General features: G+C 40.2%; 3 protein-coding genes across 3 annotated transcripts in view; 2 read left to right on the top strand and 1 right to left on the bottom strand.

Annotated features, from left to right (window-relative positions):
* The window catches only part of LOC125241003 (integrator complex subunit 4), a 28,849-nt gene extending 17,293 nt beyond the window's left edge, over positions 1–11,556 (top strand). The window contains 9 exon segments of the mRNA XM_048149261.1: positions 232–367; positions 1,504–1,641; positions 2,592–2,748; positions 3,371–3,517; positions 4,064–4,177; positions 4,179–4,267; positions 7,968–8,110; positions 8,356–8,575; positions 9,305–11,556. Of these exon segments, the coding sequence (XP_048005218.1) occupies positions 232–367; positions 1,504–1,641; positions 2,592–2,748; positions 3,371–3,517; positions 4,064–4,177; positions 4,179–4,267; positions 7,968–8,110; positions 8,356–8,575; positions 9,305–9,504 (1,344 nt within the window). The 3' untranslated portion in view covers positions 9,505–11,556.
* A 1,843-nt stretch (positions 11,557–13,399) lies between these two features.
* LOC125241487 (steroid receptor RNA activator 1) lies at positions 13,400–15,196 on the bottom strand. Its single transcript, XM_048150001.1, has 3 exons — positions 14,970–15,196; positions 14,463–14,882; positions 13,400–13,920 (listed from the first exon to the last, which is right to left on the bottom strand). The coding sequence occupies exons 1-3, from the start codon at positions 14,995–14,997 to the stop codon at positions 13,766–13,768; spliced, it is 603 nt and encodes a 200-aa protein (XP_048005958.1). The 5' UTR covers positions 14,998–15,196; the 3' UTR covers positions 13,400–13,765.
* Positions 15,197–15,373: 177 nt separating this feature from the next.
* On the top strand, positions 15,374–17,732 carry LOC125241486 (stromal cell-derived factor 2). The gene is made up of 4 exons (XM_048149999.1): positions 15,374–15,562; positions 15,689–15,884; positions 15,967–16,191; positions 16,305–17,732. The coding sequence occupies exons 1-4, from the start codon at positions 15,487–15,489 to the stop codon at positions 16,474–16,476; spliced, it is 669 nt and encodes a 222-aa protein (XP_048005956.1). The 5' UTR covers positions 15,374–15,486; the 3' UTR covers positions 16,477–17,732.
* Positions 17,733–18,037: the final 305 nt, after the last annotated feature.

Here is an 18,037-nt window from a genome sequence, read left to right as displayed (position 1 = left end):
CATGCAGCGCATGGGCGGCGCGCACGCCACGCTGGTGCTGCCGCTGACGGCGCGCCTGCTGGCCGCGTCCTCCCCACGAGTCCTAGTGTATTGTATGTGTGCAGGACAAGCGGTCCACGTTCCGCTGCATGCAGCGCATGGGCGGCGCGCACGCCACGCTGGTGCTGCCGCTGACGGCGCGCCTGCTGGCCGCGTCCTCCCCACGAGTCCTAGTGTATTGTATGTGTGCAGGACAAGCGGTCCACGTTCCGCTGCATGCAGCGCATGGGCGGCGCGCACGCCACGCTGGTGCTGCCGCTGACGGCGCGCCTGCTGGCCGTGCACCCCTTCTTCCACATGCCGGAGCCGGACGTCGAGGACCCGGCCTGTATCCTTTACCAATCATTAGTATCATCACTAATACTTCGACAAGGCTTTCCTTACATAAACAAATCAATTTTATCACTGTCTTCTCTTATCACGTACAAGTAATACTCTTGGCAGGAATCTTGACTATCCCACACACAATACTTGTTCGTTGTTACTTTCGCATAGTTTCCATGGCCAAATTCAAGTTGTGGGTCAGATTTTAGACTCCTGCTTTTAACCCTAGGCCTAACAGGGCAAATTAAAAAATAGTTTCTAAAAATGTCAGAGCTACTTGAAACATGCGCATTCAAATGAATATAACTGCTAATTTATTTACAAAAGAAGAGTATACCTACAAAAAATCAAGAATTTCACAAGATAATTGCTCGAGAAAATTAGTAGGTAGTTTCGCTCTTTCAAATCATCGTTGGAACGTTTGTTTGATACAAAATACAAAATCATTTATTCAGCAAATAGGCCACGGGGGCACTTTTACATGTCAACATTACAGAGTATTCATTAAAGTTAAACAAATGAAATTAATAGAAATATTAACTAAAAATATTAATCATAAGCAAAGTAGCTATACACTGATATAGAATTAGAGATGTATAAAGTCTCTAAATGTCATATTATTACTAACTATAATCAATACATAAAGAAAGTGCAAACAGATACAAAGATAAAAGAAATCAATACTTCAATAGTTGTAAAAGACTGAATATTACAAGTAAAAATATTATACTTAATCAAATAATCCATGGAGATGTATAGCGTCTCCAAGAGTCAAATTTTATAAAATTAAAATATTTAAAAGTAAAAACCTTTGTCAAATAATACAAAAAAAAAATACAGAAAATGAACAGCTAAATTACACATTTCAAGAGATGTACAAGTCTCTAGTTGTCAATCATTAAAGAACAAATCAAGTTTACAAATAAGGGCCAATCAAGGTTACAAATTAAGTTTAAAAATATAATCAAAATCTCAGAGATGTATAAGGTCTCTAAGTGTCCAAAAAACTAACATTAACTTAATCAAACGACAACAAGGTCATTAAAGTAAGGAATCTATTTTAAAATAAATGATACATTGACCCATAAGCGCGTATATTGTGTCACCATCGCACTATGTAGTTCCTGAGCCAGAGCGCAGACATGTGCGTGCTGATCCTGACGCTGAACGCGGCCGCCAAGTGCACCACCATGCTGCCGCTGTTCGAGGAGCACACCATCAAGCACTACACCTACCTGCGCGACACCATGCCGCACCTAGTGCCGCACCTGCCCATAGGTAATCTACCTACATTATAAACCCATATGTATGTCTCGCACGGCACGCCCTTGCTAGACAAATAATGAAGAACTTTGGAAAAGGTTACCTGGAACGGCTGGAACCAGAACTTCATAGAGCTACCCATGAGCCTCATCTGTCGAGATGGTCGAGAAGCTCCTGAATAGCTGAAGGATCTTAGGATCGAAGGGGGTAATTGCACAAAAGATCCCGATGGGTCGAAGCGTATCCGTAAGGCCAGTACACCCCTTCCCTGTGTGGTGACGCGTTAAAATTTTCACCTCCCCCATTCCTCCGGTGGGTACGTCGTGTTGTGATGACCAGAGCTTGGAAAATATGAGCTATTTGCCTCATAATATGTCACGTATGTCAAATCATAAGGAAAAAAGCTCACCCTGTCCGAACTCTAGTGATGACAAGTAGACACTAGACAGTCAACATGCAGAACGAGATAGAAAAATGAAAATCAAATATTTGAGGACCGATTTGGCCTAGTGCGTCGTAAGGGCTAGCACATGATTGCCGCGAGAGTATGTCGCCGCTAGATAGGTGACACGACACGTCTTTGTCTAATTGTATTAATGACATAAGGACGGGTAGTATATCTCGCGGCGACACTCGCGACAATCATTTGCTAGCCCTACTGGTAGTGACCCTAGCTGCTAAGCCGCGGTCCGGGGTTCGAATCCCGGTAAGAGCATTTATTTGTGTGATGAGCACGGATATTTGCTCCTTCCTGAGTCATATATGTTTTCTATGGATACAATAAGTATTTGTATATCATATAAATAAGTATTAGTATTATCGTTGTCTGAGTAACCACAATACAAGCCTTATTGAGCTTACCGTGGGACAGTCAATCTGTGTAACATTATTCTATAATATTTATTTATTATTTAAATATTTGTTTACAAAGTAACCGATATTAGATAAGTGAGTTCGTGTGTCAGGTGAGGCGAAGCTGACGAGTGTGAAGACGGAGGCGGGGCTGGACGACAGCGCGGTGCGGCGCTTCTTCGCGACGGTGCTGCGCCACACCGACAACGCCGCGCTGTCGCCGCGCGTGCGCCTCGCCATGCTGCGCGCCGCCGAGGAGCAGCTCGACAGGTGCGGTGTGCGGTGTGCCCCGCCCGGTCCGAGACCCGCGTGAGAGAAACGCGTGGCGGTGTCGCCGCTATTCATATTGTAGTTTTTGCAACATCCACACTAATGACGCCTATTTTCCCAAATATTTTTGACCTAACTATAATTTGGTAGCGTCTAGAGGAATAGGCTACTTTTTAACCCTTTTTTAAAGTCTCTCTTATATTATTAATACTGCTCAATGAACCAAAAAAAAAATTGGCATATTTTATTATGACTTGAACAACAACATCATCCATGGTTAGTCTATAGATTATTTGTGCATGTCGTCATTCTGCTGGAAAACAACATTTTCTGACATTTCATTAAATATATGGCACAAATGTAATTTACGATTCGACGTGAAATAGGTTAGAATCCTATGAGTCCTATGATGTCACAACATCTCCGAAAGCGATTTCGGTCCAAAATAAAAAAAAAATCATTTTTAGTCAAAAATACGTAGTCATCATGCACTTTTATTACCTCAAACCTATAAATATTGGTTTCTTAAGTCAAATTCTATAGAAAACAATAATTTACTTTTGATATGAGTGTAGTAGCCTATTTACAGTATTTACATAGGAATAGTACGTGGTGTGTGCAGGCTCGCGGAGATGGAGCCCCTGTTCTCGGGCGCGGCGGTGTTCTCGGCGCTGTTCGCGCGCTGCGTGCGCGCGCTGCACGACGCGCTGGCCGCGCCCGCCGGCCCGCCCGCGCACGCGCTCACCGCGCTCGCGCACGACACGCTCAGGTATTTCATCTATATCAACACTTGTCTCACTGTCCTGCTTTCCTAAAAAACTACTACTTGTAGAAAAAAAAATATTTCGCGTCTTTTTCTAATGATTAAGTTGTTTGACCGACTATATGTACTTATTTTGCAAATCTATTTTTAAAGTAGCTGGAAAAAGTCCTTCATAGGGACAAGGTTGCCTTTAAACTTCGTAACGTATAACTGTTGTTACCTATCCATTCAGGCGAGCATGGTCGCGAGATAAATGATAAAACATCAGGTCGTCCTTATCACTCTATTCGTAAGTGCGATAGGGACGGCCAGATGTTTTATCATTTATCGCGCGACCATACTTGCCTGGCATGTTTCGGATAACTGAGTATTTTAACTAACACAATCCAATACAAAAAATCAATCAAAATACAGCCAAAGCAGTTATAAGATTTTTATTCACATGTTTACTTTTGACTAGACCTGGCCTACGATGGAGTGAGCTCGCCCAGAAGATGCTTGTTCAGCCTAGATTTGAAGAGAAGCAAATATTGATGTAGTGTGTATGTGTAGACTGCAGCACCAGTTCAGCGGCGTGACGGAGCAGGCGCGCGCGTGCGTGGGGCAGCTGGCGCTGCGCGTGTCGGCGGCGCGGCTGTGCGCGGCGGCGGCGGCGGCGGCGGCCGGCCGGCCCCGCGCCCGCCGCCGCCGCGCTCTCCGCGCAGGCCGCGCTCACGCACCAGGCCGAGCTGCTCGACCGACAACTCGCCGCTGCAGGTACACGACACTCCAACACTTTTTTTTGTCTAGCAGCTTTTTGATAAAAGTTCCAAGAGCTTCTCATTCTGAATAGATAACTTAAAATATACCATGCTTCAGCTATCAAACTCGAGACACGGTTTTTTTTTTCAATAAATAATACCTATTTGCAATCTCATATTAATTCTGAATTCACTACCTACTTCAAATAACACTTGACAATTTAACTAACACTTCCTAATTTGAAGTACGATTAAGGGCCAGTTGCATCAACGAAAGACAGACACATCATCGTCACGCAGCAGACGTCTATGGAACTTCCATACAATGAAATTTTGCGAATGCTTTAACGGTGACAGACGGTTTGATGCAACCGGCCTTTATGAATATACTATCATACATACATTTCTGCTATCAGTAAATATACGCCTACAACCAACATACCGTATTAGTATTACCCCTCAAACCCTGTGGGGGTTTAAAACACTCATGTTGATAGTTAATTAAGACTGGCGGGACTTAGATCCAAATCAAAACCATGGTTTGAGACTGGGAATACGCCTTGAGTTTACCGTGGGGCTTAATCTTCCGAGACCCATACGTCGAAAATAAACACTCATTTTTGAATGATGCCAAAATTAATTAAGGTGTCATTAACATTTTTAAGCTGGCTTTCTGGGGAGCCGGCGGGTCTTGAAAGGTTTCAATCTGTGTAAAAATGTCGTATAATATTGATTGAATTGTGGCTTAGGCGAGAGGGTGGCAACCTGTAGGCCTAGCACATGATGGCCGCGAGAGTATGTCGCCGCGAGATAGATGACACGTCTTCTTCTAACTGTATTAATGACATAAGGACGGGTAGTCTATCTCGCGGCGACATACTCTCGAGGCAATCATGTGCTAACCCTGCTGTCACTGCAATGTTACAATTTGGATTTCTTTCAACTAATGTACTAGAGAGGACGCTTCGAACAAAAAGTTTGCGCTACGAACATAAGTCCATGGACTTATGTTGCCTCAGTCAGTCTCTGCGCGTGGTGTGAGGAGGTTGTTTCTGCCTGCACACAAATAAAATGTAAAAATGCCTTCCTGCGCAATAAGATGCTGTTTAATCCATACGAGAAAATCGAATAAAAGTGACGGTGTCACATTTCATCGGTTAGTATAAGCCATTTTGATCTAACTTCATTTAAGTAATTATTTTAATGAAGGGACGCGCTCCTCAAACGCGAAGCTATTGCCGCCATTTTGTCGAACGAAATCATAGATTAATCGCGCAGACATGACGTGTAGGTAATAAAGTATAATAATTGTGAATATATTTTGTTTGCAATATATATTTAAAAGAGAAATGTTTATTTCACGTTATAGTTATGAAATGAATATTACACAGTTCTTACACGAGTTTTAATCGATAGTTTCACACAATAATTATGATTTTCTTGAAGCGCAATTAAAGTTTATGAAAAAAATTTAATAGTGTATGTTTATTTCACTCAGTAGAACTTAAACATAACACAATGTATGATAGTGCTAAAAGTAAACTACTTAATATTTTACAAAACGTATAAAACAAAGGTCTACACTAAAAGTGTCGCGTCTAGGTGGTCATTGGTCAAGTTATATTCTATGACACTGTACCTCACCACGCATGTGCCCCGCGCTGCCGGCTGGCGCATAGACTTTGTTTGGGTTGTCATTTCTAGTAGGTACCAACGTTAGTACATAGTAATTTTATGCTTTCAACCACAGATGTCATATATACCATAGATCAAGCAAACGTATCTACTTAGCGTGTCAAATGAACTCAGTGAAATCCACTGAGTTGTCCGTCTTTACTCGCAGCTTGCAGCTTTCGGGCGTCAATTTTTGTAAGTTGAAGTCAACCAAAACATAAAAAATGCCTCGTTACGTGATATTCAATTGCAACAACACAAAAATTATGAACAATTAAGAGCCTGAGACATATTTAAAATTACAGGCAAGAATCAACTTCAGTACAAAATTTGACACGCTCGGCCCCTATACAAATACACCGTGTTTCACTTAACACTAAAAACCTGAAAACAGTTTGTTCAGAATCGAGAGTAGAATCGATTGAGCTATATCTTGATGGGGGTAATATTTTTATTTAAATTAGTATTATTAGTTATTTTTTACGTGCCCATTCTATTGTACTCGTAATACAACATTGTGTATATCGCATTGCTAGAGGTTGTTTACCTTTTTTCAGTATTTAGGGGTATTAATACTGGCCGGTTACTTGGACAATTATTTTTTCCGCTACTAGTTTGACGTTGTTTGTCAGTTTAATCTTAATGTTTATCATAAGTCATAACAAATTGAACTCGTACCTAATTACAACCTTGTCATTTTGAATATTGAGTTTATTTGCTTACTGCGATTACCTGTCCAATTTGAAGTTTACTGTGACAAAGCTTTAAAGTGTTTTACAGTGACATCTTAGCTGTGTATTGGTAAACCTTATGTCGTTGCAGTAACGTACACAAATAAATAGTCTTATGGTTTATGATGGTAGTTAGCAATTATTTTATTGAGTGTAGAGCTAAAAGTCAAGTAGAGCTGTACAGAAAATTAAAAATTCGATTTAAAAAAAAGTAACGATCAGATTAAAAATGAATACTCTAGATGAGTTTAAAAAAATAAAAATCAGTTGGGGTGTCTGAGGTTTTGAGTGATACCGGAAACACCGTGTATATGAATTTGTTTCTTCTATCTAAATTAAGTTCTGTGCTTTCAACCCCTTTTTGCCAAGAGCGGCACTGAAACTTCACAGTGTAGTTCATGTGCTCTGCCTACCTCTTTATGGGATACAGGCGTGATTATATGTATGTATCAGGGAGCGTACATTTCCTGCCGGTTTCGTCATAATGACGTATTCATATAAACACACAGGATGTTTCAAAAAACGTAGTAACACGACTTAGTAAACGTAAACGTAGTGACTTTTATTTTATTTTATTTTTAATTCTAGGCCACAACAACGTGTCTATCAACGTTTGATTATAAGTAACATAATAGTTTCTGAAATAAAAAAAAGAATTTAAGGGGTTGGAAACAAAATGCTTTATTGTGTAATATTATAATTATATTATTGAGTAGGTACTATCACTCAGTTTCGTCTACTCCGTAGTCAACAAGTTGGAAAAAACAGACGCAAAATCGTTTCAATTCAAAGCACACTATGCCGTACAATTTAAACGAAGGGAATATCATATTATCTTCGCCATCCACATCAACTTCATCGTTCATTGAAATACTTAATTCATACCTATTATATGTATACCTATACATTGTATCGGCTACGTCAGCCATTGGCGAGCACACCTGAGACAGCAACGGACTTGAAAGCAGTCGCCGTGGCCGTATCGGCCGTGGAGTCATTATTATTATATTTTCTACTCATATCATGTTCTTCTCGTTCTTGTACCAAATCGCACATCTGATTAATCTTTCCAATTTCTAGTTTAAATAAGTGTGAAAGTATATTTTAATTATTATTAATCATATATTTTCCAGTACTAGGTACGGATAAATAAATGTTCGTTATTCCGTCGCTCTTTTCAAACTTTTTATATCCTGTATGTAGCTTGACGTCATACGCATGTCATCGGCATGAAAGGTACGCTCCCTGGTATGTAGAGGTATGTATATAATATTGATCGGAATGAATACGTAATGTGCGTAACGTTTGCAGGCGTGGAGCCGGACCCGTTCACGATCGGCGTGTTCCAGCAGCTGTCGCTGGGCGCCGACAACAAGCCGCTGGCGCTGGCGCGGGCGCTGCTGCCGCTGCTGCAGGCCGCGCCGCTGCCCGTCATCCCGCCGCCCAGCGTGGACGTGAGTACCCGCCAGGTGGCGCCACACACGCCCAAGAAAAATCCACGTTATGCAACGCTTTTATGCCCACGGTCCCATTTTACAAGGCGCACGAACTCGCATGCGATTTTAGATACATTGCGGACTATTGCAATTCAGCCTATCAAATGCCGCATTGTAATGAAGCTCGCATGCGTGATCTCGTACCGTCGAAATCCGGTGTTAGGGTGAAAGTGTAAAAGCTAGAAGGCAGTGTTAAATTCCAGATCCGCATGTGCACGGCGACGATAATCGAGCCGGCGAGCGACAGCGACACGGTGCTGCGGTTCAGCGCCGGGCTGGCGGGCGGTGCGGCGCTGGAGGCGGAGGTGCTGCGCGTGCGCGACCCGGCCGCGCTGCGCGTGCGCGTCGCCTACCCCGACCGCCAGGCGCACGCGCTCGCGCCGCCGCGCGACCACCTGCGCCCGCTCGACCACCACACCACCAGTCAGTACATTACATACACGCGCGCACGCCACGCCATCCTTACGCTTAACCCTTCAATGCATATTGTACCCTTTATTTTACTTCTGAATCTAATGTGCGAAAAATAAACATCGCATTTGAGATTTGAGTTGTTGCAGTCTATAATTGACATTCACTGATATGCCATTTCAGTTGTAACCATTTGGCTACAGTATGCATTAAAGGGTTAGTATATCATTTTTTGTTTCGATGGACTTCTCGGCATTGTCCATAACCAATGTAGAGTTAAAGGGTAGGAAATTACAAACGTGGAAAGGAAAAGGATAGGTATATGGAATAAAACGGTCAGTTCATAAACGCGCACCACTCTTGGCGATTGTGTCTGTGTATTGAACATCACTTTAATTTGTGAATATAAACCAATGCCGATCACTGCCAAACACCACACACAACGGGCAAATATCTCTCCACTCGTTCGTGTGTGTATGTTTTGATTGTGAAAAAGTACAAATACTTTTTGACGAGATATAATTTACAAATAGAGGTTTGACCGATCAGCTCCATAATTATTTTGCCAGAATAGTTTTTTTCCTAGCTTTTCTATTCAAAACTCGATCGAGTCCCTTGAACTTTTATAAGGAAACTCTTGCAAGTGTGTTAAAAAGTGTAGTGTGAAACCTGTCGCTCGTACCATTGTGTGGCTCGCTTGTGTAATAAGCAGCATATGATAATATGGGTAATATTGTGCAGACGATGACGGCACGGTGAACGTGCGGCTGCTGACCAAGGTGCTGATCTCGCACGGCGTGTGGACGGAGTCGTGCGGCGTGGACGTGTCCGTGTGCCTGGCCGTGGACGAGGGCGCGGGCCGCGACGCCGCGCCGCTCGTCGACCTGTGCCGCCCCGTGCGCATCACCGTGGCGCCCAAGCCCATCAAACGCGGCCTCTAGTACCCGCGCACCGCCACCGCCACCGCCACCGGCAACGCCCGCCTCCACACTAGGAGACATTCACTCTAATACTGTTAACACACGACCCGCCCGTAAGTGACAACGTACGGAACGTTGGCACGGCCTGGTCCTGTGCTAGCACTTAAGCCGGTCATAGACGTACGAGCAAGTACGCGTACTTATGGATCGATGATCTTCGATTTCGTGTCAACGGTACCTACTGTCGCGCAAAGTCGTCGACGATCCAATCGGTTTGAAATCTTAATTTAAGTAAGCGTACTTGCTCGTACGTCTATCACCCACCTGTGCAAGTTGTGCAACTACACAATCATGTTGTGACACCACATTCTCTTCTACAAATATATAGACGGTCAAGCAGAGTAGTATAATATATAGGTCAAGCAAATCTTGTCACTAAAAAAAGGCGACAAATTAGAAAAATGTACGGCCGTAACTTTATTGTCCCATAAAAAAAATTGAATTTTTCGCCTTTTTTAGTCACAATATTAGCTTGAGTCTTGAGTCCATATGCAACAATTACATGTTACATAGGTAATCATAAGTGAATATGAACATATGATTTTCAATAAGACCGTAAATATTGTTACTGAACACAAAGACGAGAGAGGAGGACGTCGTCGCCATTTTCCTTGCTGGATATGAAAACATTATTGAAAATACGCATTTAGTATTTAATTCTTGTAACAGTTAGGAGCAATTCATTTGTAAATTAATACGTAATCGCTTTACGCGCATTTATTGAACCAAATTTTTACAATCATAAAAATATCGAGGATTGTCAAACATAGAGGAATAATTATGTAGGTAATAATAAATAATGACTACAATTTTGATAGCTAAGCTATGACGATGGCGTGACCAGTAAGTACCTATAAATATTTTCCACAACGTCAATAACCAGGACTATGCTTGTCTAGAGAAGTAGCACTCTCCTCTTACCGATATTTTGACTGGGTTGTAAAAGTATGGTGACATAACTTTAAATTCCTCACAGTATCTGATAATAAGTGTAATATCAAAATAAATAATGTACAGAGTTTTATAAAGATCAACACTAGCCGATAGTCAACATTACAATACAATAAATAGTTTAAATTAAAACCTGATCCTTTGCACACACTTGCCTTGTCGCGCGCGAGTCCATACATCAAGCGCGACTGTATGGACTCGCGCGCGACAAGGCAAGTTGTGCTAGAGGAGCTGGTATAATACCATCAAAATAACAATTTGCAGTTTTTCATATCGTCACTACTTTTAAAAAATCTCGTATCTCACGCTGTTCCACAAAGTTAAAACGCAGTAAGTCTATATGCATTCCATACACACTTACTACAATTTTATTTTCATTGACAGACGAAGATACAAGAAGATGTAGTGACGATATCCTTTATTATACTAGAAACCACCATTAAATAAAATTAAAAAATAATGTACCAAAGATAACCAAATGTCGGTGTCAATGTTATTGTTGTTAAAAGCGGCAATAATACCAGTGTAAAATTAACTTTTATACTGCAACAGAGTTTCAAATAAATATTGTACTCATGTAACTTGTATTTACACATAGGCTTTTCAATGAGTAACAATGTTTATAGTTTATTCACAAAATCAGTAGGTACATCTGTATAAAAAAAAAAATAAAAAATAACTTAAATACAGTTGAATTAAATGTTTCCTGTATTTATGTATTTATGTTATGGACATGATTAATGAGGAAATTATGTAACTTTTTGGAATTCAATAGTGGTTTCTAGTACTATGCCTATATTCTGATAATGAATTGTACTTGTAACATGTGGAATGATAAATTGACAAACACGAATAAGTCGTTTTTATTATATTTCTACTTAGTTATATGTATCTGAAGATCAAGGTTGGATTGCAAAAAAGTTGTAATAGGGTGAATCAACTTTTTCTTGATTTTTGCAAGAATTGCCCATACTTATTATTAGCTCTACTTTTGTGAGTTTTAACCTGGCCATACCAGCAGCATCCTTATTCTTATTTTACATTAAGGGAATAATAAAAAAAAACATTTACAATTAAATCTATATGTGACCCAGTGGAAGAGACACTTTTTTCATACAAAAGTGAGGGACAGCTATGTCCACTGGGTCACTGCTCGAAATAAAGTAATAAAATAGCAAATCCTATAAAAACATGATGTATTGCATAGCTTGTATATCTGTTTTTAATATAATAAGTATAAACTAATTACACTAAATACAAATTAAATTTTATGACCACATGTAGTCGAAGTATGCGTAATTTTGCTGGCAAAGAAAAGTTGATTCACCCAACATTAATATACAGAATTATACTTAACAGAATTCGCAATACATTACCTCTTAGAAAAAACTTTCAAGGGTAATAAAAATCAAAATACAAGTTATTTTTAAAAGTCGCCGAACAAATGTTGATCAGTATAAGGAGAATAGCCTACAGTTCAATTCTTCACCTTGGTTACAGGCCCCACTCTGTATATGGTATACTAGCTTTTGCCCGCGGCTTCGTTCGCGTTAAAAAGAGACAAAAAGTAGCCTATGTCACTCTCCATCCCTTCAACTATCTCCACTAAAGAAATCACGTCAATTAGTTGCTCAGTTTTGCCGTGAAAGACGGACAAACAGACACACACCCTTTCCCATTTATAATATTAGTATGGATAGATTCTCTATAACCGACAGATACCGCTCATCGCGGTAAACCCTAGGATTTACCGAATCAGTAAAAGCCTGAACTTCAATATTTCGGGGTTTAACCACAGAATATATAATAGTACAAGTACAGAAGGCTCACTCCTTTGATGTTCACAAAACGCCGCCATTCTAAATTCTTACCTACATTAACAAACGGACCGCACGCGTGCAGACGACATTGAATTCTATTGCGCCGCGCGAAGGTCGTCGCCACTGAATGGGCCGCGAACTCGCGGCCGCCGGCATGTACTTGTAGCGCGGCGAAAGGATCGCGGAGTGAGCCGCCCCTGGTTTAACCGATCGACATTATGTAAAACCATTGATTAAATATAAGAAGATTATACCATTCCATACATTCAAAGACATATACAGGGGTGCCCGGTAATTAATGGACAACCTTTTAACCACCAAAAGGGCACCTTATACTGGTCCAGAAAATCGACTAAGGTTTAGTAAAAGTCGCCTGGTTTTCGAGATTTTCACATTTTTTAAAATTTTAATACTTTACCGGGCACCCGGTATAACTCCGTATAGACAGATAAAGTGTAAGAAAAAAACGTACCTCAGTACCATACAGAAAAAGGTACGGTGACCTAGATGGCATTACACCTTTGGGGTACGCTCAGCTAGATGGCGCTAATATTTATTTGACATTATAAAACATATCAAGCTAAGAATATGGGCCAAATTGTCAAAACTGAGGTTCAAAAGTTTCAAGCCTCTGTCAAGAGATGGCAGTCTATGCACTGTGATTACACATTTTACTTCGACAGTAACTCTCTATAATACTCGATCCTCTTTGATACATTAAAATGCGACCGCCTAAGAACATGCAAAAAGTAGATGGCGCCACTGTCCAAATGAACATGTCAAAAGCCCTTGGGGGTTAGTCAACCCAAGAATTATTAGTGTGCTGTTAATTGTGACATAGTCTGTGGGTCAGTGAGAGATGTTTATCATGCTCTTACAGAGTGCTATTTTATAGAAATCGAGCCTTTAGGAAAGCGTTCTTAACATCAGCCAGCCTAAACCCCTAAGATATGGGTAAATTAACATTAGCCATGGCGCATATAAAGTCACGGTTGGCTGACATGTATGAATTCTTAATAAGTAATTTTATTACTCCTATTTAGAGGTTTGTTGTTGACTAATTAGACATTTTCATGGGTTTATTTACAAATAATAAGTATGCATTTTTGATTCAACAATTATTTTATTGCATATCAATTAAAAAATAAACAAATTTTAATATTCATTATACTTACATAAATCTATAAAAGAAATTCATAAAATAAAATTAACAGACTATTAATTTTGGTTGCTTCTGGCCAGTGAACTCTGGAAATTTATAGCTCAGCCATGACTTGTTTCACAGCAAGTAAGTGCTATCAAGTGCGGATCCAGCTTCGTGCCCAGGGGGGGGGGGGGGTCACGTGGTCTATTTGTATGGCCAACTTAGGTATGACCCCCCCCCCCCCCCCCCCCTGGATCCGCATGAGTGCTATGCCACTTTTTATTACTCAGAATAGCACTGATAGATGTCACTCTTTGCCTATAGAAAGCAGCTCGGACCGAGCTATGGAATGGTAAATTAGTTGTTTTACTCCTGGCATCCAAGTCCCCACTTTGCTCACTTCATTCACCATCAGAGCTTTGTGTATGTCATCTGCTTTTCTAGGCTCATCATCCCGTAAAGCTGGAAAATACATAGCATTTATTAGAACAAACATTTTAGCAATAGTTGTGAACTAGTACTGAACACATTCTTTGCTCTCATTTTTATTTTGTTCTTAACCAGATTTATTGTTAGTATTGAGTGCTGGGTAGGTTTGAATACCCAACTTTGAAAGTTTGTTGCCAAATTAAGGGATATTGCCTAAAATTGATTAGGGATCATCCACATATTACGTCACACCAAATTTCAGGTTTTTGGACCCCTCCCCCCCCTATGTCACGCTTTTTTGTATCCCTTTAACAGGGATTGTCACATTTAGTACGACCCCCCCCCCCCCCCCCCTTACACTGTGACGTAATATATGGATGACGCCTTACTAGTAAAGTACCTAATGTTAAGGTGTGGTTCTTTTTGCTCAGTGTTGCCTAGCAGAAATTTTCACCAGCCGCCACTGATACTCAGTTACAGACCACCACTACTTCCAGTAAAGATCTGCTATAGCACCTAGTCATGAGTATATTTCAACTGTACAGGCAAAGATTACTTTCCAATAATGATATTACCATGGGCAAGCTCCTTCATTTGAGTTTGTACTTCAATATTTAATTTTCCATCCTGCCACATTTGTTCCATTACATCTAACCTTCTTCTAATATCGTTTGCCTTGGCTCCCAGCTCACTGCTGCTTTCTAATAACCCTAGTAGGAGAGCCTTCACTTCCATTAGAACACTTTCACTGTTAATGCTCATGTCACAGTTACTAGATGTGATTTTCTGAGTTGCATTTGGTGGAACCATTGCAGTAGGCGCACCGGATGGCATGGGTGGCAAGTTAACGGAGGGCACACTTGCAGGGCTTATGTTATTCCCTGATAAGGGAAAGGAAACTCTTTTGTTTAAAAAGTTACGAGGTCTGTTCGGAGGCGTCTGTTGACTATTAAAAGACATCTTTGGTGGATCATTCCATCCAGGGTCAAATGACACTGAAAATAATTCCACAACAATAAATTAATATATTATTACTAGCAATAAAAACCATTGATATCTAGGCAAATTAAATTTGTATTCACCTCTGCCCTTGTTGATGGAATTATCCATTGTTGCAATATTATGTGTTGGTGACGTAGTAAAATAATGACTGTTGGTAAATGCAGTCTCTAGCAGTAGCAGATTAAAGGAAAAGGAAGAAAAAAACAGAATTGTAGGTACAAATTCGTTTCATACAACACCAACAGTTCAACAATTCACCATCACCAGTAAAATCATAAAATGTCATGTCAGTAGTATATGTCATATATGCGTGGTATAGACGTCGTTTAGGGCCTCTAAAAGACTACTGCAAACCGTTGCTAAAAATGCTCTAGTGCTCTACAGACATGAAAGGTACGCCCGTCTGTTAGCACTATACTGCGTGGCGTCGTTTGATTTGGCAACACGGACAGCACTGCGGTGACAGTGACATAGGGGCGATGTCATGTCATTGTACTATAAAAAAAAACAGCCAACGGCACGGCACACCGAATTGGCTGTGTATTTTGTCGTTATTATTTTTAAGATCCTTGTTAAATAAAAGTATATTCATACATAATGGTTCTTTACAAGACTTCAAATGTATTAGCGTTATCAATAATGTGGATTCTTCTCATAATTCAAGTAACAGAAGGTACGTAAAATATTAAAGTTGATATTTTAATTATCAGTGCTGCTGGCCGAACTAGGAATTACGTGGCCTTATCTTATGGGAGGAAGGTATCAGCTCTACATCCTACAATGGACTTTTCTATTGCAGGTTCTAAAGCAGAGTTTGTTACGTGCGGCACCATCCTAAAAATAATGAATGTGGATTTGCGTCTAAGGCTGCACTCGCATGACGTAAAGTACGGCTCGGGTTCCGGCCAGCAATCCGTCACCGCGGTCGACGCCTCGGACGACTACAACAGTCATTGGCTGGTGCGCGGTCCCATGGGCGAAACATGTAAAAGAGGGTAAAAAATCTGTACAATATCATAAATATTTTATTTATTCTTTGCTAACCCAATATAAATGCCAGTGATACCATGTTTACAGAGAGCCTATAAAGTGCAACTCTAACATACGCCTCCATCATGTATCTACTAAGAAGAACCTCCACTCACACTATTTCTCATCTCCATTGTCTGGCAACCAAGAGGTGTCTTGCTATGGTGACGATGGTGGTGAAGGAGACAGTGGCGATCATTGGACTGTGGTCTGCAACAATGACTACTGGAGAAGAGATTCGCCAATTAAGTTGAGACATGTTGATACTGCTGCGTAAGTAACTTGCCTAATTATTTATGTTGTAAGGAAATTATATAAAGATGAAACATAAGATCTGAATTTTTAAATGCCTATTGTTTAGTAATGTCACTTATTATTTGTTACAGGTTTTTGGCTGGTTCAGGACGCACATTTGGTCGGCCTATCAGTGGACAGGGTGAGATAGTAGGTGTCACTTCACAGTATGGGGCATATACTGACTGGCAGGCTAAAGAAGGCTTGTTCGTTCATCCCAGTGACCTGCTACCCATGCAGCATGCAATCCATACAGAATTATAATGACAATATTTTTATCAAATGGTCTAACAGTCAATATTATGTAACCCTCTTCTAATTTTTAAATCATAAATAAGATCATCCTAAATTGAAAATAAAATTTAAATTTATTATTATTGCTTAGCTTAGCTAGCGATAAAGAGATATCTGCTGCAATGGGCCAGTTCCATACTAGTTGCCCAATTGTCCATTTCTTCTAAATGAATTGCCCGGCATATATGACACAAACCAGCAACTTAATTGTACATTTGATGTTTATGTGTAAACATTACTTAACTTAATGAAATATTGTAAGATCCTCAATAGTTCGTGCAACATGAAAATATCAAAATAGGTATCAAAGTAGGTAGGTACATAATTACCTATGACATAATTTTGGCTCAGTACTATAGAGATAATTCCAATTAAGTGGAATAAACTTGATTGAACCTGTAAATTATAAAAGAATTTGGTTGTACTAGTTTGTCTTACCGGCCGTGTAACCAGGATGAAATAAATGTCTGTCACAAGAATAGAGTTCCTATTTCTTCTAATTTCAAGCTCATTCCAAAATAATCGGTAGCATAAGGTTTATGGCGCTTAGCACAGTGAATACAATTCATCGCACGTAGTTCCGTAGTGCGAGAGGGATGTTATTTATAACACGTGCATAGTTTTATATCTCCTCTGAAACTTGGAGCGAGTTGCGAATAGTATCCAGTGTGCTAAGCGAGTCTTACCTGCACAAGCTAAAAAATGTATGATACGACGTTTTCGGAATAAAAGGTTCCGTAGGTAGAGTGAATCTTTGTTTCTAAGACTAAATATGACCTAGCAGTTAAAATGCGACATTTTTAAAAGTAATTGTACAATCTACCATATTAACTTTTACCGTAAGGTAGAACATTTGATCGTAACTTTACAAGAATAACCTGGTCAAGCGCCTTTATGCTTAAGCGACAATGGGGTACATTTTTCTTGAAAATGCCACAAAGTATACTTATACTATACCTATCAATATAAAGTTGAACATTCTTAAAAATACTCCACTTCTTCAATCCATCTCAGGGTCTTAACGACTAATACTGCCAAAGGAAATCTTTCATACAGACAACGCCGTATTTCACAAAGTACAGGTAGGACTAATACTTATTTCTAAGTTACTTATGGTTAATTAAATGCTGTGTTTTCGTTTTTAATTTTATAAAGACGTTTTGCTACGAAACTTATTCCGGAAGTGATGAAATTGTAAAGGAAATAAAACGATGGTATGTAGTGAAGTTTTGCTTTAATTTTATCCTCCGCCGGAAAATGCCTGTTATCAGTGGTAGTCTGTTCGGAAAGAGAAGAGTCGTGGAATTAGGCTTGTGTCGTTCACGAACTATGAACTGTTAGGAATAAAATCCCATCAATGACCGAAATGAACTGAATCTTTCCGTGCTCTGAGAATCGGTCTTTGCTCATTTAGTTCAGTATAGGATCGGCGAGCGCGAGCGGTTTGGATCGAGAACGAATGTGTGACTGCGCCGACCGAGAGCGAGAGCTATTTAGCAGAGCAACAAAAAAAATCAAGTTTTCATATTAA

This window comes from Leguminivora glycinivorella, chromosome Z (genome assembly GCF_023078275.1).
Source record: "Leguminivora glycinivorella isolate SPB_JAAS2020 chromosome Z, LegGlyc_1.1, whole genome shotgun sequence".
NCBI classification, from domain to species: Eukaryota; Metazoa; Arthropoda; class Insecta; order Lepidoptera; family Tortricidae; genus Leguminivora; species Leguminivora glycinivorella.
Note: the sequence above shows the minus strand (reverse complement) of the source record. Positions and strands in the feature narration are given on the sequence as shown.

Coding starts and splice junctions, on each gene's coding strand:
- LOC125241486 (XM_048149999.1), top strand. CDS start 15,487: ATGGTTCTTTACAAGACTTCAAATGTATTAGCGTTATCAATAATGTGG. Junction 15,563..15,688: donor CATAATTCAAGTAACAGAAG/GTACGTAAAATA, acceptor TTTCTATTGCAG/GTTCTAAAGCAGAGTTTGTT. Junction 15,885..15,966: donor GGCGAAACATGTAAAAGAGG/GTAAAAAATCTG, acceptor CCATGTTTACAG/AGAGCCTATAAAGTGCAACT.
- LOC125241487 (XM_048150001.1), bottom strand. CDS start 14,997: ATGGATAATTCCATCAACAAGGGCAGAG. Junction 14,883..14,969: donor TTCCATCAACAAGGGCAGAG/GTGAATACAAAT, acceptor AATTATTTTCAG/TGTCATTTGACCCTGGATGG. Junction 13,921..14,462: donor AATGAAGGAGCTTGCCCATG/GTAATATCATTA, acceptor TGTATTTTCCAG/CTTTACGGGATGATGAGCCT.